Source organism: Chanodichthys erythropterus, chromosome 10, assembly GCF_024489055.1.
Source record: "Chanodichthys erythropterus isolate Z2021 chromosome 10, ASM2448905v1, whole genome shotgun sequence".
NCBI lineage: Eukaryota > Metazoa > Chordata > Actinopteri > Cypriniformes > Xenocyprididae > Chanodichthys > Chanodichthys erythropterus.
In genome coordinates this window covers 26147384-26169850 of record NC_090230.1, presented here as the reverse complement: position 1 = coordinate 26169850, position 22467 = coordinate 26147384, and the positions used below count along the sequence as shown (strand labels likewise).

At 35.8% G+C, this 22467-nt stretch overlaps 2 protein-coding genes across 2 annotated transcripts; both read left to right on the top strand.

Annotated features, from left to right (window-relative positions):
• Positions 1-213: 213 nt before the first annotated feature.
• ticam1 (TIR domain containing adaptor molecule 1) lies at positions 214-5604 on the top strand. Its single transcript, XM_067396783.1, has 2 exons — positions 214-439; positions 3374-5604. The coding sequence occupies exon 2, from the start codon at positions 3475-3477 to the stop codon at positions 5140-5142; it is 1668 nt and encodes a 555-aa protein (XP_067252884.1). The 5' UTR covers positions 214-439; positions 3374-3474; the 3' UTR covers positions 5143-5604.
• Positions 5605-7041: 1437 nt separating this feature from the next.
• Positions 7042-21350, top strand: timm44 (translocase of inner mitochondrial membrane 44 homolog (yeast)). The gene is made up of 13 exons (XM_067396785.1): positions 7042-7115; positions 7617-7724; positions 7802-7975; positions 10566-10646; positions 12547-12696; positions 12846-12982; positions 13165-13250; positions 13582-13674; positions 17948-18072; positions 18161-18211; positions 18295-18384; positions 18569-18679; positions 20427-21350. Exons 1-13 carry the CDS (start codon positions 7086-7088, stop codon positions 20544-20546), a joined length of 1356 nt encoding a protein of 451 aa, XP_067252886.1. The 5' UTR covers positions 7042-7085; the 3' UTR covers positions 20547-21350.
• Positions 21351-22467: the final 1117 nt, after the last annotated feature.

Below are 22467 nucleotides of genomic sequence, written 5' to 3'. Positions count from 1 at the left end.
AAAAGCCTCTTTAAAAAAAAAATAATAAAATAAATAAAAAGGGACTTTTAATCTATGAGTCATACATATTTTTAAATGTATGCTAAACAACGTAAAAGTATGTTTGTTATACTAGATCAACAGGTCTTTTTATGCAAGACCATTAGTGTAAATTATTCCAGTAATTTTTACTGCCATCTTTTGGTCATCTTAAACTAGTGAAGCACTGTAAAGTCCACACGCTGTTTACCTTCTTCCGCAATACAGAGAAAGCGAAAAACATTCCGTTTTAAAAACATCAGTGTGTCATTTAATGCTTTAGATATAAAAAAACCGGTAAAATAAGCGTCTTTGTGTTTGATAATCAATCAATTTCTACAGATTCACTGTTTCTTTTGCGAAAGTGTGAATGTCTGTTTGTTTCTTCCTGCTTCTGGATTAATGCAGAACTATTACAAAGGTAAGAAACACGCACTTTGTGTTTCTTTATAATATTATGAATCGATAGCTAACAAAAAAATGCTCTAAGAACGTTTCGCTATAACAATCCCTTTAAGTTATGTATTAAAAACGTTTTCTGAATGTTCTTTGAACGATGAAAACGTTTTAAATGTTCGTGGTTATGCTAACGTATTCCATTTTATCACTCTTTAAACGTTATTTGTGAAGTAGTTACGTTAAAAACCGTTAGATGAACGTCCTACTATAAAAGGTAATAACTTAAATGATGTTTTTGTGCTAATGTTTTGAGAACATTAAAGACCAGATAACTTTACTGGATCTTTGTTAATAACTTTGAGAGAACATTACCACATCGTTAGCTAAAGTGTTGAGGACGCTCACTGTTACCTGGGTATGTAGCCTATGTTTATTTATTATAATTATTTGGTCAACTTCATGGCTGACCAGGGTTGCCAGGTTTTCACAACAAAACCCGCCCAATTGCTACTCAAAACTAGCCCAACCCCTAAACCGCGGGAAAACTTAGCAACACTGTGGCTGACAGCCATTTAGCCATTATTTTTCTCTCTAAGCTTTAAGCTCTTTAAAGAAAACCGTCAATGAGTCATTAAAGGGTTAGTTCACCCAAAAATGAAAATAATGTCATTTATTACTCACCCTCATGCTGTTTCACACCCGTAAGACCTTCGTTAATCTTCGGAACATAAATTAAGATACTTTAGTTGAAATCCGATGACTCCGTGAGGCCTGCATAGCCAGCAATGACATTTCCTCTCTCAAGATCCATTAATGTACTAAACACATATTTAAATCAGTTCATGTGAGTACAGTGGTTCAATATTAATGTTATAAAGCCACAAGAATATTTCTGGTGCACCAAAAGGACAAAATAACGACTTATTTAGTGATAGCTGATTTCAAAACACTGCTTCAGTAAGATTCGGAGCGTTATTACTCTTTTGTGTTGAATCATGATTCGGATCACGCGTCAAACTGCTGAAATCACATGACTTTGGCGCTCTGAACAGCTGATTCGACACGCTGATTCATTACGCTCCGAAGCTTCCTGAAGCAGTGTTTCGAAAACATCAGTTTATAAGTCATTGGGTTTGACTTATAATTTTGGGTGAACTAAACCTTTAAACAATTATTTTTTTAATTATTTTATTATTCATTCATAATTTATAATATCTCTGGTGAATGTAAGATACATATGTTGAATTAAAATGTAAAATGCTTTGATAGTCTATAAAATATTGTATTGATATTGAAATATTCAAATAGACTTTCACTTTGTCTTTCATCGTTCAGGACCTCATGTTCACCTGAGTGAAAAAATGTCCAGTTTTAAATGTTCGTGGTTATGCTAACGTATTCCATTTTAGCACTCTTCAAACATTATGGGAACGTTATTTTTGATGTAGTTACGCTAAAAAAACGTTAGATGAATGTCCAACTAAAACGTTAGGTATAACGTTCCATGAACGACTTATAAATAATGTTTTTGTGAACATTTAAAGACCAAATAACTATACTGGAAGAACTTTGAGAGAACATTGTCACATTGTTAGCTAAAGTTATGAGAACGCTCACTGTTACCTGGGTAGAATTTATTTATTAATTATTTGGTCAACATCATGGCTGAACAGGGTTGCCAGGTTTTCACAACAAAACCCGCCCAATTGCTACTCAAAACTAGCTCAAGCTAGCTCAAAAGTAGCCCAAAACTACTAAATCATGGAAAATCCTCCCCAAATGCTACTCAAAACTAGCCCAAGCTAGCTCAAAAGTAGCCCAAAACTACTAAATCGTGGAAAACCCCACCCAATTGCTACTCAAAACTAGCTCAAGCTAGCTCAAAAGTAGCCCAAAACTACTAAATCGCAGAAAATACCGCCAAATTGCTACTCAAAACTAGCCCAAGCTAGCTCAAAAGTAGCCCAAAACTACTAAATCGCAGAAAATACCGCCAAATTGCTACTCAAAACTAGCCCAAACTAGCTCAAAACTAGCCCAAAACCCGCCCAATTTCTACTCAAAACTTGCCCAATCACATTTCAGTGTGAGTCCTACAGTAAAAAATCGCGTTTCGGGGGGTAAAATTTGCTTTTTTGGTGGGGTTCCTCTGGTAAAATTTGCATTCCAGGTGCATTCCTAAATATCATGTTATCACATTATCGCTTCAACCCGCGGACATGAAAAACAACCCACGGCAACAGTGTAAAGGCAGAAACACACCAAGGCGACGGTCGGCAGTCGGGCAGTTTTTGTTTGACTAAGTTTTCTCGGTGTGGCTGAAGTTGGTCCTCGTCGGCTTTTTTTCGGCCAATTCGACATGTTGTGTCGGAGCTCGTCGGGCTATCTGATCATTCTGATTGGCTGTTCAGTTACTGCCACCTGCTGGTTCGGAAAGGCATTTCATCTTACACAGGCGCAGAACAGACGTGCTACTTGGCCATCAGCTGTCGAGCGTCGGTTTGGTGTGTCAGGGCAACTTTGGACCCAGACGTTGCCGACGTGAGCCAACCCCACAGTCTGCTTTCGTTGCCCCTAGTTCGTCGGCGTCGGCTTAGTGTGTTCCTGCCTTAAAAGTAACCCAATTCCACGGGAAAACCACGGACTTGGCAACGCTGCCCAAAACTAGTAAACCGCGGGAAATCTGCAGACTTAGCAACATTGTGGCTGACAGCCATATATGACTTTCTCTCTAATCTTTAAGCTCTTTAAAGAGTCATTAAACATTTAATTAGGATTTTTTAAAATTATTTTATTATTCATTTAAATTGATTTATAATATCTCTGGTGAATGAAAGATACAGCTTGTGTTCAATTAAAATGTAAAATGATTTGATAGTCTATAAAATATTGTTATCGATATTGAAATATTCAAATAGACTCATAATCAACTTTCACTTTGTCTTTCATCATTCAGGACCTCATGTTCACCTGAGTGACTTCAGATTGAATGGAATGACGTGAACATGTCATATGAGAGCACATATTCACGTATGATCGGCCGCACTTGCGTAAACAATGGCAGAAGAGCAATTCCCGAATCTCGCCAAGGTGTTTGAGATCCTCTCCCAGGCTGCGCAGGAGCGATGGTTCAGCCTGACCTTCAAAATGGGCCGCGAACGGCCCGAGGAGCTGGTGCACGCCATGTGCTTGATTCTCCTGAAGCGGTACAGCGAGGCGCATGCTAAGCTAATGGCTAACAGCAACAGCAGCATTGGAAGCTACTTGGCCGAAATGCTCAAAATGCACGGAGAGCGTTTGAACAGCGGCCATATTGGCGGTTTTAAGGCAACAGACGCCAAAACGTTATTGGATATAGCAAGAATTTTCGGCATTTTGGTGCAGGAGCGATTGTGCGACAAGTCACTACGAGATCAAGCGTACCTCGCGGCTCTTGCGGCGAGCAGAACGTCTGGTTTGCGATCTTTAGATGTCGAGGAGGAAGTAAAGCAAGTCTGCGGACCTGATGCTATCGATAAATCCAACACCGAACTTGCTACTTTCAATCTGACGTCTCCAGATGTATCTGAGCAAAACGATACCCGTTTGCTGTCTCAGCAATCAAGTTCGGTCTGCAGTTCATATAGTTTGGAAATTAGCTCGCCAACTGCTACAGAATCCAGTACGAAAGAATCAAAGCCGCTGAGTTTACGCACGCCAACAAATAGTGAAAGTACAACCAGTCAAGACCAACTACGACGTCCAACTACGAATATTCGTGGGAACAACCAACTACAGACAGCGGAAGTCAATCACGCGACAAATTCAAAGCAGTGTGTAGACTCCAAAGGAAGCTCCCAAGTTGTGACATCCAAAAGCACAAATATTAGTTTTTCTTCCAGCCCAAATGATGCTAACGCTAAAGATCTCAAACCACCAACTCAAGCTAACAGTTTTTGCTCTCCGGAAGTGAGCCAAAGCGACGTAGAAGATACGTTTTACGCCTTCGTGATCCTCCACGAAGCAGAAGACGCGGATGAGGCGCAAAGACTCAGAGAAAGAATCGAGAGCATAATCTCCGCGCCTGGCGCAACGTTTTCCGATGACTTCGCCCAACCGGGAAGGTCGACGTTGCGATGCATTGAGGACGCCATCGAGAACTCGGCGTTCACACTGCTGCTGCTCACGCAGAACTTCAAATCCAACCTCAGCGAGACCACCGCCGATTCTGCGATCGTGAATTCGCTGGAAAACCATCACAAACTGAACTCTGTTATTCCGCTGCTACCTCGCGAAAACCGCTTGTCTCGCGAAAGTTTTCCGTTGGTGCTTAGGACGAAGGTCTTTCTCGATGAAAGCAGAATGTTCGAACGCAACGTCTTGAAGGCCATCACACCGGACAAAGTGGCAAATCAAAAGAAGATTTGGCTAATGGGCCAGCGGAAGAAGAAGCTACACGAGGAACAGAAGAGACTGCGAGAGGAGAACGCCAGAAACGCGGAACTACAACTAGAGACTGAAAAATTAGCACGACTGAAACTGGAAAGCGAAATGCAACAAAATAAGATGTTACACACAGCGTCTGCACCACCTCCGTTTAATGGAGCAATGTATACGCAACCTGGATCATGGCAGCCGCAACAATCATGCATCCACATTGAGAACGCGCAGAACGTTATGATTGGAAATCACTCGACGATGAATATTGACCATGTTAAAAACTCGGCTGATGAGTTTGACTTTTAAAGCTTCTGCTTTTTTTTGTTAAAATAGGTGTTGTGAGAAATCCCATCTTTCTCTATGACAGAATTGTTGTTTTAATCATTCGGAACACTCTCTGCCTGTCAGTCATTTTGCATGCTCACATCCGGTTGGCTGATATGATTTTGGGGGCGGGGTTTGAAGAATATAATTGTATTAATTCATAATTAGGGCTATTAGTATGTCCCATGGTGGTTTATGGTTCTAGATATCGTTTTATTATTATTATTATTTGAGTCTAAGCCCAATTTCCAACAATTTGTATGTTAATTTTGCTTTTAAAACTCTACAAAAAAGTCAACTGACAGACAAATGATTATAGTGTTACTGTGAGGTGAAGAGTTGTTTTAATAAAATAAATAAAATCATGACCATATTATGTTTTCTCATGACAAACTATGATAAACTATTCTGATTTGCTGTGCCTGAGGGCTAATTTCTGAATAAAAAAATAAGCCTTTATGAAAGATTTCTTTATGAAATATATTAATATAATCCTATACTAAACTTTACAGAGATTAACAAATCATTGCAATTTTAACATTTTAAGAATTATTGTCAGAAATATCTATTCATATAAAATATAAACAATTAACAAATTTATATATATATATATATAAAATCCTGTATTAAACTTTACAAAGATTAACAAATCATTGCAATTTTAACATTTTAAGAATTATTGTCAGAAATATCTATTCATATATAAACAATTAACAAATTGATATATATATATATATATATATATATATATATATATATATATATATATATATATATATATATATATATATATATATATATATATAATCCTATACTAAACTTTACAAAGATTAAGAAATTGTTGCAATTTAAAAAAAAATGCAGAAAAATAATTATCAGAAATATCTATTCATATAAAATATAAACAATTAACAAATTGATATATATATATATATATATATATATATATATATATATATATATATATATATATATATATATACATATATATATATTAATATAATCCTGTATTAAACTTTACAAAGATTAACAAATCCTTGCAATTTTAACATTTTAAGAATTATTGTCAGAAATATCTATTCATATATAAACAATTAACAAATTGATATATATATATATATATATATATATATATATATATATATATATATATATATATATACATACATATATATATATATATATATATATATATATATATATATATATATATATATATATATATATATATATATATATATATATATATAATCCTATACTAAACTTTACAAAGATTAAGAAATTGTTGCAATTTAAAAAAAAATGCAGAAAAATAATTATCAGAAATATCTATTCATATAAAATATAAACAATTAACAAATTGATATATATATATATATATATATATATATATATATATATATATATATATATATATATATATATATATATATATTAATATAATCCTGTATTAAACTTTACAAAGATTAACAAATCGTTGCAATTTTAACATTTTAAGAATTATTATCAGAAATATCTATATTCGTATAAAATATAAACAATTAACAAATTGATATACATTAATATAATCATATACTAAACTTTACAATGATTAACAAATCGTTGCAATTTTTTTTTAAAAAGGCAGAAAAAGAAAATTATTGTCAAAAATATCTATTCGTATAAAATATAAACAAAACAAATTATTTGTTTGATTAAACAATTTATTAAAAGAAAGCCAGTGAGACAAAATAATAAAATTAGTAATTTATAGTTGTACTATGCTGTACATAAATTACTTGCAATATAATAATAGTAAAAAAAACATACTTTATGAGACGTCAGAGAACAAGCGACTGTTCATTGGCTGCTTCCATACGTTGCTCCTCCCCCGGAATTGCGTCGCAAGGTCACTAGCCAAACGGGTCACTCGCAGCGCTTCCAAGATGGCGGCCTCCTTGTGTCAGTGTTATCAGGTGAGTTTCTCATTTAAGCAGTTTATTAAGCGCTCATCAACAGCGCGACCAATATCGTCACGATAACTGTAATGTTTGCGATTAAAGCAGCACGAGCGCGTGTTTGATTCACCTGAACTAGAATGTTTTTAATGCAGAAATGTGAAAAGATTCACTAGTCATGCTGATGAAACATGATTCTGGCCTTGATGGAGCATTAAATATTATAACATAACTAATAAAGATTTTTTTAAATGACATTATGTATTTTTAAATCACAATAAAACACCAAGCAGGTATTTATTATTGTGTTTACATCTCTTAACAATAAAATACCATGGTATTACCATGGATTTTGGTTATGTACCATGGAAATACCTTATGAAATATGAATAATGCATGTATAATATCATGTTTTGTAAGTGTCATCAGTATCAGATAACTCATCTGAGCTTGTTTAAATGGTGTTTTCCCTTCATAAATATGACATTTCTGCTTTATCATGCATGTTTTTGTGCTCAGCTGTGTGTCAGGAGAAGTTCTGCACTGTTAGTCACTCGTCAGTATGCAGCGTTATACGACAGAGCTCACGTGTACAGGATATGTGGCCCGGCGGCCAGTACGGCACAGGTGAGTGGTGTGTCAGTGGTTTTTTGGGGGGGAGATTTGGGATTTTACCATGTTTTTCACATGCTTGTTATGTGCAGGCGAGGCTTATGTCCGGCGGCGGTGGTCGGAAGGGCTTCCTGGGAGAGTTTCTGGACAATCTCAAGCAGGAACTGAGCAAGAACAAAGAGATGAAGGAGAACATCAAGAAGTTTCGCGAGGAGGCCAAAAAACTAGAAGAATCCGAAGCGCTCAAGCAAGCCAGGAGGAAATATGTACGTATGAGTGTTTTTATGCTGCATCAAATTTTTAATTGCGATTAATAACACATTTATCCTGAAATTAAACATACACCATTCATCTTGTTTAACATGTTTATTTTGTCAGCTGCTGTATCCAGCAAAGATTGAAGGGTAAACTGTATTTTCTGCAAGCTTTTATCATATATTTGAAAAAAGGACACTAATAACCAAGGGCCAGTTGTTCAGAAAGTTTAATCTGGATCAGAATGATCTGGATTTGGAAATCCTATGTTTTAATGTCCAGGATCTGGTAATTCATCTTACTTTTGTGCTGGTTCTTCAAAGCAGAGTTGGATTAGATCACTCTGATCCAGATACACACTTTTTCAGATTACCAAATCTGGATTACTAGTGCTCTACGGAGACCCTAAAGGGACATGGTGATAGAAAGAATATAAGATGGGGAAGAAAAAACTTTAAAATGCTTTTGCGTTCTCTCAAAAAAATTAATCGTTTGCAAAATAAAAGTCTGTGTTTAGGTAATATATGTGTGTGTTCTGTGTATAATAATTATGCATATATATAAATACAGACACATACATGCATATATTTAAGAAAAATGTTAGATTTATATATAAAATATTTATTTTACATGCACTATAAATTATATTTATTTAAATGCATGTATTTCTTAAATGTATATGTGTATGTGTCTGCATTTATATATACATAATTATTATACACAGAACACACACATATATTACCTAAACACAGACTTTTATTTTGCTAACGATTAATCATTGCAAATCCCACTTTGTGTGGCGACTTCTTCTATAGTCAATTTCCTGTTCACATGTGGTCAAGATCGCTCTAATCTGAGGTTAGCACAATTTTATTATTTTTTGGCTTAAAAAGTAAAAAATTTGCACTTTAAATTTTATGCAATACAACTTTGTTAGATATAGAGGATTTGCACAACATAGAGGAGACAATAACTTGTCTTTTGATACTTTAGCTGACGTGCTATGTTGAGCTCACCTTGAGATTTAGCCAACATTAACACACATGTCAGTTTGGGGCAAGTTGTCACATGTGACAACTTGCCCCAGTACAAAGAAACACATAGAACATGCTCAGAAAAGAGGTTCAACGGGTTAAGTCAGTTATATTCAGAGATAAAGCGAGTTATCTGCAGTATTCCATTCACTTTTAATATGGATCTATGTGCAATCCAGAGAAAGTTTGAGTTTAAAGTTCAAAGTAAAGTGGTCTTAATGTGTTTGGATTGAAATAACTGTTTGTCCAAATTCTCTAGGCATGATTTTTTTATATTTCCATTTCTGGTTTGAATTTAAAAACTAAAATCAATAATAACAATGAAGTAGTTGTGTACTTATTTTTAGATAATCTAATGTGACAACTTACCCGCCGATGGGGCAAAAAGCGCACATTCTCTATTCAACAGTCTACAACTCCATAATGAGATAAGATATGAAAATGTAATGAATACAACATATGTGCCCAAGGCTTCCTTCTTTCATTTGGTATGACATTTATCCCATTGTGATGTATGGTGCCCAGGAAATGATAGACAGTGTGAAAACTGTGACAACTTACCCCGCTCTCCCCTACAGTATGTGTTCAGTGTAGGGATGGGCATTTCAAGCAAAAATATATTCGATGATCGCTGGGAATTATTCGATTATTATCAATTATTTCAAATTAGAGGCAGTTTGGGAGTGGCGATTCATTTCTTAATGAATTCTTAATGAAAATCGCAACAACAAAAGAGGACAGTGACAAACCCGCTTAAATGGACGCTTTCACTTTGAAACTAAATCTTCCGCCATCGTCTTGTCAGTCAGGAGTGAGGCGAAATGAATTGAGTGGATGCATTCAGTTTTAAAGTGTAATGTCTGTTTTCCATCTGAACTAAATGATTGTATTACTATAAAAAAAATCAAAACGATGGTGCGGGTGGTGATAATATTGAATTATGTGACAGAACATTCATTTTAATGTCTTTGTTATATGCCACGCAAGTCTACAGTGAGACAATGTGTGCTTTTTCTGTTGTCTGAGACTTGATTGACAGCTTTTAGGTGCTTTAGGGGATTTTTTTAAGACAATAATTGCACAACATATTCAATATTCTATAATTAAATCAACCTAATCGAATATTCGAAAATCGTGATGCACTCCTAGTTCAGTGCAACAGCAAAGACTTGTTTACAGTTTATTCAAGTCAAGATGTGATACCAAACCAGATGGAAACCAAGCATCTTGACTTGCATACTGTATGCCGACGAATCCATTCAGAATTACTAAACACAGAAATCCTGAATGTGAGTGGAAATGACGTGAATGTACGGAAATGTGTCTGAACAGTGTGTCGAGAGCGCTGATCACAGATAAACTTGACGTGCGTGACGTAAATTATGTTAATGACGTAATTTCACTTGCTTCAGTCATTTATTTGAATTATTTTAATGCGTTAAGGATTTTGAATTAATTGCGTGTTAATGTTGACAGCCCTACTATTACTGTGATTATGGAATGGCTGAAAGCATCGTGTGTCCCCGGTGAAATTGTGCTGAACTATGTATTTGTTGGTGTCTTTCAGAAAACCATCGAGTCAGAAACAGTCAAAACCTCTGAGGTGTTGAAGAAAACTCTGGGGACGATATCAGACACTGTGAAGGAGGTGGGAATTACTGCTATTCCTGGGTGTTCCAGCACATCTTGACATGCAGTTTGTCTCATTTCAGAGGACATTAATATTTATTTATTCACTCAAAGTGTTTTCATTTACATAAGTGCTGAACGTTACGTTTCTGCAGAGTGTTTAGGCTGCAGTATTGCGATGTTCTGTGAAGAATTACATTGCAAAATAATCTTTTGGATTTTGTTCTGATTTTGTGTGGAAAAACTTATTTAAACTGCAGTGATTTATTTACATAACTGCTCAGTGTTGTAGTCATGGCATGTTGCCATATTGTAGTTGATATTTAAGCAGTGATTGACCTGATAATGATTAAATGATTAGTTCTTCTCTCTTCAGTGGAAAAGAAATGAAGGTTTTTGATGAAAACATTCCAGGATTTTTCTCCTTATAGTGGACTTCACTGGACTCCAGACGGTTGAAGGTCAAAATTACAGTTTCAGTGCAGCTTCAAAGAGCTTTAAACGATACCAGACGAGGAATAAGAGTCTTATCTAGAGAAACGATCGCTCATCTTCTAAAAAAAAATTAAAATTATATACATTTTAACCATAAATGCTCATCTTGAACTATCTCTTCTTCTTCTCTATTAGGATTCCAGCAGTGTAGACGCTGCTAAGTGTATTACTGCCCTCCACAGGTCAAAGTTTGAACTAATTGTTATACTTGCACTAGCATATTGAATATGACAATTTAGTTCAAACTTTGACCTGTGGAGGGCAGTAATACACTTAAGGTGATGATACACGGGGCAACTTTTTGAGCAACGTTGCTTGGGCACTTTCCCATTGAGAATGAGCAACAAATATATATATCTGGATACGTTAGATCGGTCGTGGGCAATTTTTTGAGATCCTCCAATCAGAATGTTAGCAGCCGATCACGTGACCGGTTCGTAGATTTCAGAAAAAATTCAAACAAGATGGCGGCCTCTCAGCGGCAGTGGAGCGGAGAAAAGGAGTGTGAACTTTTATCTTTTTACGCTAGTAAGTTGTCATGCGTCAACCCAAAACAGGGAATTTACCTCATATATTGCTTAAAATACCAACAACTGTCCGAAAGTAATGTGTGTATGCTGTAATGAAGCTATTGAATGATTTCAGTTAAATACTAAAAAGACGGGATTTTTCAACGTCTGTAGTAGCGTAGGCTGTAGGGCGTTTGACATTTGAATAGCTTTTGATGCGATCGACGCGGGTTCGAATCTTCCTTTTGCCGAACTCGCTCTTCTCCCTTTTCCTGTCACTAATCAGATCGGAAAGGCATTTATTTTTAATAAAAATGAAGAAAATATTTGAAAAGTAGAAATAAAATGCCTAACAAGTGTTTATAATAAAATATTTATTGAGTTAGCAATAGATTTGCTCCTCTCTGATTAGTTGCTGCCAACTGTCTGTTGCCTTAATTAGTTGCCCTGTGTCTCATCAGGTTGCCCGTTGATGGCAACATTGCCCAGCAACATTGCTCAAAAAGTTGCCCCGTGTATCATCACCTTTACACTGCTGGAATTCAAATAGAGAAGAAGAAGAAGAGAGCTAGTTCAAGATGAGCATTTATGGTTAAAATGTATGAAATTTTAAAAAAAATTTAGAAAATCGATGGTTTCTCTAGACAAGACTCTTATTTCTCGTCTGGTATCGTTTAAAGCTCTTTGAAGGTGCACTGAAACTGTAATTTTGACCTTCAACCGTTTGGAGTCCATTAAAGTCCACTATAAGGAGAATAATCCTGGAATGTTTTCATCAAAAACCTTCATTTCTTTTCGACTGAAGAAAGAAAGACATGAACATCTTGGATGACATGGGGGTGAGTAAATTATCAGGAAATTGTAATTTGAAAGTGAACTAATCCTTTAATGCTGATTGTGTGCGTTTCTCCTCAGGGTTTGGAAGAGGTGGGTCGCTCGGACATCGGAAAGAAGATCAAAGAAGGCGTGGAGGAGGCTGCCAAAACAGCCAAACAGTCAGCAGAGACGATGTCTAAGGGCGGAGAAAAACTGGGAAAGACCGGAGCGTTTCGGGCGATCTCACAGGTCCTTACTGCCATGCTGCATCTTGGGTTGTTGTCAAATCAAAGAAATACTGTTTATATCTTCTAAGCAATGAGTTTTCTTGCATATATGTTGTGAAAGTGGATGAAATGGACCCTTTTCTGAATATATCTTATATTTGTTGTGTTCAGGGCGTCGAGAGCGTGAAGAAAGAGATCGGTGAACTCGGACAGAGCGGCCCGTACCGGCCGCCCAGCAGACTGAGGAAGAGGAGCGATTTCTCATCCAAGGCAGGAGGCGCTGAAGCCAGAGTCTTCGAGGCCAACGAGTAGGTCTAATATGATGGCAAATGTTTATTTTAAGAAGAATAAATGTTGCTGTATATTAAATGGAAAAATAAGTGACATTGTGTAATATAGAAGTATATAGAAATATGAGCTCTAGTTCATCGTAATCATTGCACGTAATCGTTAATAACGTCTTAACGTAGTGTTTTTCTCTCTCTTAAAGGGAGGCGATGGGTGTCGTGCTTCACAAGGACTCTAAATGGTATCAGCAGTGGAAGGACTTCAAGGACAACAATGTTGTTTTTAACAGTGAGTTGAGCTGCAGTGCACATGTTTGACCAATAGATGGCGAGAGCTGCATGTTCACAGAGGCTCTGGATGTTAGTTGGTAGTTGTGTGGTGTTGAAGAGTTCACTGCATCAATTAGAGGCTCGTTAAGCGCAGTGATAATGAGGCTCAGTAACGAGCACCCGCCGCCCGTTGGCTCAGACTCACGATCACAATCTTTTCCAGAGGAAAGGCTGCCGTGTTGCCCAAACTATGATGTGAGATGATCATTTTAGTGTCGGGTTGTGCTGACACAATGACAGCCAGTATGTGTTGTGTTATTGAGTCTCTTCATGCGCTTTTGTCCTCCCAGGGTTCTTTGAGATGAAGATGAAGTACGATGAGAGTGACAACGCTTTCATCAGAGCGTCCCGCGCCGTCACAGACAAAATGACAGACATCATCGGTAAAGACGCCACTGCCTTTATGCTTACTCTTACTTTTTATTATTTAGAGACAGATACAGGTAGTCACAATAATGAGAAATAGTCAAAATGGTGAGATTAAAAGTTGAAATTACAAAATAACTACAAGAAATAAAGAGATATAAAGTCACAATTTGATAGATAGACAGACAGACAGACAGACAGACAGACAGATAGATAGATAGATAGATAGACAGACAGACAGACGGATAGATAGATAGATAGACAGACAGACAGACGGATAGATAGATAGATAGATAGATAGACAGACAGACAGACAGACAGATAGATAGACAGACAGACAGACGGATAGATAGATAGATAGATAGATAGATAGATAGACAGACAGACAGACGGATAGATAGATAGATAGATAGATAGATAGACAGACAGACAGACAGACAGACAGATAGATAGACAGACAGACAGACGGATAGATAGATAGATAGATAGATAGACAGACAGACAGACAGACAGACAGACAGACAGACAGATAGATAGATAGATAGATAGATAGATAGATAGATAGATAGACAGACAGACAGACGGATAGATAGATAGATAGATAGATAGATAGATAGACAGACAGACAGACAGACAGATAGATAGACAGACAGACAGACGGATAGATAGATAGATAGATAGATAGATAGATAGACAGACAGACAGACAGACAGACAGATAGATAGATAGATAGATAGATAGACAGACAGACGGATAGATAGATAGATAGATAGATAGATAGACAGACAGACAGACAGACAGATAGATAGACAGACAGACAGACGGATAGATAGATAGATAGATAGATAGATAGACAGACAGACAGACGGATAGATAGATAGATAGATAGATAGACAGACAGACAGACAGACAGACAGATAGATAGACAGACAGACAGACGGATAGATAGATAGATAGATAGATAGATAGACAGACAGACAGACAGACAGACAGATAGATAGATAGATAGATAGATAGATAGATAGACAGACAGACAGACGGATAGATAGATAGATAGATAGATAGACAGACAGACAGACAGACAGATAGATAGACAGACAGACAGACGGATAGATAGATAGATAGATAGATAGACAGACAGACAGACAGATAGATAGACAGACAGACAGACAGACAGACGGATAGATAGATAGATAGATAGATAGATAGATAGATAGATAGATAGATAGATAGATAGATAGATAGATAGACAGACAGACAGACGGATAGATAGATAGATAGATAGATAGATAGATAGATAGATAGATAGATAGATAGATAGATAGATAGATAGATAGACAGACAGACGGATAGATAGATAGATAGACAGACAGACAGACAGACAGACAGATAGATAGATAGATAGATAGATAGATAGACAGACAGACAGACAGACAGACAGACAGACAGATAGATAGATAGATAGACAGACAGACAGACAGACGGATAGATAGATAGATAGATAGACAGACAGATAGATAGATAGATAGATAGATAGACAGACAGACAGATAGATAGATAGATAGATAGATAGACAGACAGACAGACAGACAGACGGATAGATAGATAGATAGATAGATAGATAGATAGATAGATAGATAGATAGATAGATATGATGGATGGATGGATAGATAGATAGATAGATAGATAGATAGATAGATAGATAGATAGATAGATAGATAGATAGATAGATAGATAGATAGGTATGATGGATGGATGGATAGATAGATAGATAGATAGATAGATAGATAGATAGATAGATAGATAGATAGATAGATAGATAGATAGATAGATAGATAGATAGATAGGTATGATGGATGGATAGATGGATAGATAGATAGATAGATAGATAGATAGATAGATAGATAGATAGATAGATAGATAGATAGATAGGTATGATGGATAGATAGATAGATAGATAGATAGATAGATAGATAGATAGATAGATAGATAGATAGATAGGTATGATGGATGGATAGATAGATAGATAGATAGATAGATAGATAGATAGGTAGATAGATAGATAGATAGATAGATAGATAGATAGATAGATAGATAGATAGATAGATAGATAGATAGGTATGATGGATGGATAGATAGATAGATAGATAGATAGATAGATAGATAGATAGATAGATAGATAGATAGATAGATAGATAGATAGATAGATAGATAGATAGGTATGATGGATGGATGGATGGATAGATAGATAGATAGATAGATAGATAGATAGATAGATAGATAGATAGATAGATAGATAGATAGATAGATAGATAGATAGGTATGATGGATGGATAGATAGATAGATAGATAGATAGATAGGTATGATGGATGGATGGATGGATAGATAGATAGATAGATAGATAGATAGATAGATAGATAGATAGATAGATAGATAGATAGATAGATAGGTATGATGGATGGATGGATAGATAGATAGATAGATAGATAGATAGATAGATAGATAGATAGATAGATAGATAGATAGATAGGTATGATGGATGGATAGATAGATAGATAGATAGATAGGTATGATGGATGGATGGATGGATAGATAGATAGATAGATAGATAGATAGATAGATAGATAGATAGATAGATAGATAGATAGATAGATAGATAGATAGATAGATAGATAGATAGGTATGATGGATGGATGGATAGATAGATAGATAGATAGATAGATAGATAGATAGATAGATAGATAGATAGATAGATAGATAGATAGGTATGATGGATGGATAGATAGATAGATAGATAGATAGATAGATAGATAGATAGATAGATAGATAGATAGATAGATAGATAGGTATGATGGATGGATGGATGGATAGATAGATAGATAGATAGATAGATAGATAGATAGATAGATAGATAGATAGATAGATAGATAGATAGATAGATAGATAGATAGATAGATAGATAGGTATGATGGATGGATGGATAGATAGATAGATAGATAGATAGATAGATAGATAGATAGATAGATAGATAGATAGATAGATAGATAGATAGATAGGTATGATGGATGGATAGATGGATAGATAGATAGATAGATAGATAGATAGATAGATAGATAGATAGATAGATAGATAGATAGATAGATAGATAGATAGGTATGATGGATAGATAGATAGATAGATAGATAGATAGATAGATAGATAGATAGATAGATAGATAGATAGATAGATAGATAGATAGGTATGATGGATGGATAGATAGATAGATAGATAGATAGATAGATAGATAGATAGATAGATAGATAGATAGATAGATAGATAGATAGGTATGATGGATGGATAGATAGATAGATAGATAGATAGATAGATAGATAGATAGATAGATAGATAGATAGATAGATAGATAGATAGGTATGATGGATGGATGGATGGATAGATAGATAGATAGATAGATAGATAGATAGATAGATAGATAGATAGATAGATAGATAGATAGATAGGTATGATGGATGGATAGATAGATAGATAGATAGATAGATAGATAGATAGATAGATAGATAGATAGGTATGATGGATGGATGGATGGATAGATAGATAGATAGATAGATAGATAGATAGATAGATAGATAGATAGATAGATAGATAGATAGATAGATAGATAGGTATGATGGATGGATGGATAGATAGATAGATAGATAGATAGATAGATAGATAGATAGATAGATAGATAGATAGATAGATAGGTATGATGGATGGATAGATAGATAGATAGATAGATAGATAGATAGGTATGATGGATGGATGGATGGATAGATAGATAGATAGATAGATAGATAGATAGATAGATAGATAGATAGATAGATAGATAGATAGATAGATAGATAGATAGATAGATAGGTATGATGGATGGATAGATAGATAGATAGATAGATAGATAGATAGATAGATAGATAGATAGATAGATAGATAGATAGATAGATAGATAGGTATGATGGATGGATAGATAGATAGATAGATAGATAGATAGATAGGTATGATGGATGGATGGATGGATAGATAGATAGATAGATAGATAGATAGATAGATAGATAGATAGATAGATAGATAGATAGATAGATAGATAGATAGATAGATAGGTATGATGGATGGATGGATGGATGGATAGATAGATAGATAGATAGATAGATAGATAGATAGATAGATAGATAGATAGATAGATAGATAGATAGATAGATAGATAGGTATGATGGATCCATCCATTGATCATCATAACTGTCCTCTGCTCTTCTCAGGCGGTTTATTCTCCAAAACCGAGATGTCTGAGGTTCTGACTGAGATCCTGAAGGTGGATCCGAATTTCGACAAGGATTCCTTCCTCAAGCAGTGCGAGAGGGACATCATTCCCAACATCCTCGAGGTGAGAGACAAAAAAATCCCAGCGTGCATCGCTCCGAAACATCGAAAGACATCCACGATAAAACACTGAACATTCGCTCTGTTTGCAGGCCATGATCCAAGGAGAACTGGACGTGCTGAAAGACTGGTGCTACGAGGCCGTGAGTGTCCCACAATCTCCGGTGTTTTCTAGACTTCATTTTGGGTGTTAAACTTGTTGCTGTAACACTGGTTCTGGTTTCAGACGTACAGTCAGCTGGCTCACCCTATCCAGCAGGCCAAAGCCATGGGCCTCCAGTTTCACTCCAAGATCCTGGACATTGATAACATTGATGTAAGTACCGAAGGAAAGACACATAATATCCGTCTGCTGCATCTTAATGGCTCAGTAACTCCATCAGAGCGTCCTGATGGACGTATAATGCAGAATAATCAGACGTGAGATCATCTAAATTTCATTATGCCATCTTCTTCTTCTTAAAAGTCTTAAAAATAACTTGTTTTTGTTTTCTCTGAAGCTGGCAATGGGGAAGATGATGGAACAAGGTCCCGTCCTCATCATCACCTTCCAGGCTCAACTAGTGATGGTCATCCGTAACATGAAGGGTGAAGTCGTGGAGGGAGACCCGGTGAGTCAGCGCTCACATGACAAACGACTCCTAGCCATTAGCGTCGTTAAGTGCCGAGTCGAAGGTTGAGATTCACCTCCGGCGACCCCTCCAATGATCTCACTCGGAGCCGCCGTGACTCTGCAGTTCGTATAAATCTGTTAAAAGGCCAAATGTAACGACACACCAGGGATGTTTTTACATTAGAAGTTTGTAGTTCATTATCACAGTCCGCCGCCCTCGAATCATTGAGTTCAGACAGTCGTGGATATTCTGCTGAAGCAGCTGTCATGTGTCTGGATAAATCTGACGTAGTGTTGCTTTTGTCAACGAACCTTTACAAAAACGAGACGCGATGTAAATGCTAGTCATGTGACGATGACTGTAATTAAATGTATAATGCAATATTGTTGACTAAATGTGGTTTACAAAATAAAAACTATGCTAAAATGTCTCTTCAAAACGAGACGGAACGAAATTTTATAACGTTATTTCGTCTCATTTAGTTGCGTTATTATTATTATTATTTTATAGTATTTCCGTTTCCTGTGTATCACTTCAGGGGCTGCATCAGGTCGCACTGCGCAGACGCAGGCGATGTCACTTCCTCAAGCCCCTCTCGCGCCATTATTTAGAAGATTCAGCTGCGGTGAGGGACCGATATGTAGGGAAATATGTAGATTTCACGTGCTCATAACTTCATGAAAAATGCACAGATCATAGAAAATGCACATCATTATTTAAAGCAGATTCTCACGATTAAAATCAACATGATATATTGCGTTGATCACAAGATATTAATCACGGAATGATTTAACATACTCTGCCAAAAACATGTCTCTCATCTTTCCGGGATGTGTATCTAATGATCCCGAAACCATCCAAAATAGCTTAGAAACTCAGCTTTTTAATGCATCTAACCATTTTGAAAAACTCCTAAGGAGTGCTGAGAAGTGCCTCTAAACCAGAGTTTACCGCCTGCTGGCGCCATCTAGCTGCGAAAAAATTAATAACACTTTATTCAACTATACTTTATATGCTATCACCACAAAATTTGAACCAGATGCAGCTCACATGTAGGAGAGCATCACCAAAAAATAAATTTTCTCCGATCTTATTGCCTTCCTGAGTTATTCCATGTCAAATAAAAAAAAAGAAAAATTATTTTAAAATATATATATATATTTTAAGTCTTGTATCAGCATTTTCTCAGCATGAAAATGTCCAAAGGTAATTTATACTTTCTAAAAATGTAAAAAGAATTCAAATTATACCTCCCTTTTGACTCTCCTTGATACAGTTTTGGAGTTATGAGTCTTTACTTTTATTCATGTCGCTCAGAAAAAAAAAAAAAAAACGATAAAAAAGCCTTCAGGTCTTAAAGGGTTAAGAGACATCTGAAGGCATTATAAGCTATTATCTATAAGGTAACAATAATATAATAAGATAACCTTGTTTGAAATGGGTTTTGCCAAAAGAACATTTTGGTTTCATCTATGCTACTAGGGACTGGGTTAAATAGAATTGCATTACTAAAAAGAGACTAAAATACAATTTTCATTGACTAAAACTAGTCTAAAACTAGAAGAAAATAGTCATGGATAATTCTGACTAAAATGCTCAGACTTTTAGTCGACTGAAACTTGACTAGACCAAAAAGAGTCTGAACGTGACTAAAGCTAATAACTAAAATGACAAGACTAGACTAAAACTAAAATTAGAACAGGCCACAAAAAACAACCATTCATTGTGTTTGCTTGTTTCACAGGAAAAGGTTCTGAGGATGATGTACGTTTGGGCGTTGTGTCGAGATCAGGACGAGTTGAACCCCTACGCTGCTTGGAGACTTCTAGACATCTCCGCATCCAGTACTGAGCAGATCCTGTAAAGATGGTTCTACAAGGGGACTCAGGGGCGTGGCTTAACCAGGGGGCGTGGTCACACACATCTGCTTGTTTTACATAACCACGCCCCCACCAGCTTCTTCCGGAGCCCTTTCAGGAACCCTGACTAAGCCGCAGGGTTGTTCGTGTTTGAGCCAAAATGGCCGACGGTTGGACTCACGCCATTGAACCGAAACCCCATCAGTCTGAAAGACTGAAAGACTCATTTTTGTTTGTGTGTACTGTCTGTCTAACTGTTCAGTAAGGAATATGTCGAGTGGTTATCAAGTGCCATTCTACACAGCTATCAGTAACCATGTTTAATAATAATAATTATAATAAAAGTACTTTATTTATATTGGATTGAATCTGAAGATAACCAGACCTCCCCAGGCGTCTTAAACCCAGATACAGTCTGGACTTGTTGCAACTGACAGGCTGCCAATGGCAGTTCGACATATTTATTAAAGATTTGGCTGTGTAGTTTTATCAATTACAGATTGCATCTTTAAGGTCGGCCTTAATGTTTTCTCCTCGGAGTATTTGGGAGAGTTCAATGAATTTATTAAGCCATCAAATAGTCTTTTATTAATTTCCGCCTCATGTGAGGCTAAAATAGCAGGTCGTCTTCAAAAAGGACAGTATGTAGAATATCGTTCGTATAAAAATGAGTTGCTGGTTGTTGTAGACCTTTATTATCTGGATCAAAAACGTGAAATGTATATTAAAACTATTCCATGCTTCACCACTCACTATGAAAGATGTGCTGATATGCTGATTTATTTCACTAATTTTATTGTCTTGCTAAAAGGCGATATTGCACAAAATTGAGCTAAAAATGCCTAATAATCACATATCATAGTGTTTGAAATGCTAATCCATACTGTTTTTAGCAAATTGTTGCCAATATATACAGTAAGTTAGAACAGGTTAGCAAGATGGCTAACCTTTCTTTTAGCAGATCTAGTTGGATAAATCTATTTATTATAGCAATGCACAACATTTTATGTTAAATATTTAGCCAAATGTCACTGTTTTGGATTTAACAAGAGTTTATTAGTTTTATCTAGATGTGACGTTGTAGCGCTGCTCTGATTCCATTTAATCTAAAATACAAGCTACTTGTGTTAAATGTGTTTAGCTACAGTTAAGCTAATCATGTAAATAGCAGTTAGCTACACTGTAGGCTACTAGGAAAAAAATAGATAACTGCCAATAAGATACATAGCTATTCCATTTAATGTAGTTTATACTCTTTAAAAAGCAGTTAGCACTACAGGCTACTAGCAAAAAATAGCTAACTGCAATGGTACATTTGTTACTTACAAAAACTAGCTCACTGAAATTAAGGTTTATAGCTACTTGCAAAAACTAGCTAACTGTAATTATCCTTGCAAAAACTAGCTAACTGAAATTATCCTTGCAAAAACTAGCTAACTGAAACTAGCTAACTGTAATTATCCTTGCAAAAACTAGCTAACTGAACTTAAGGTGTATAGCTACTTGCTAAAACTAGCTAACTGAAATTAAGGTGTATATAGCTGCTTGCAAAAACTAGCTAATTGAAACTAGCTAACTGAAATTATCCTTGCAAAAACTAGCTGACTGAAACTAGCTAACCAAAATTATCCTTGCAAAAACTAACTAACTGAAATTAAGGTGTATAGCTACTTGCAAAAACTAGCTAACAGAAATTAGACTTGCAAAAACTAGCTAACTGAAATTAAGGTATATGTATATCTACTTGCAAAAACTAGCTAACTGAAATTAGCTAACTGAAATTAGGGTGTATATAGCTACTTGCAAAAACTAGGTAACTGAAATTAGCTAACTGAAATTAGGGTGTATATAGCTACTTGCAAAAACTAGCTAACTGAAACTAGCTAACTGTAATTATCCTTGCAAAAACTAGCTAACTGAAATTAG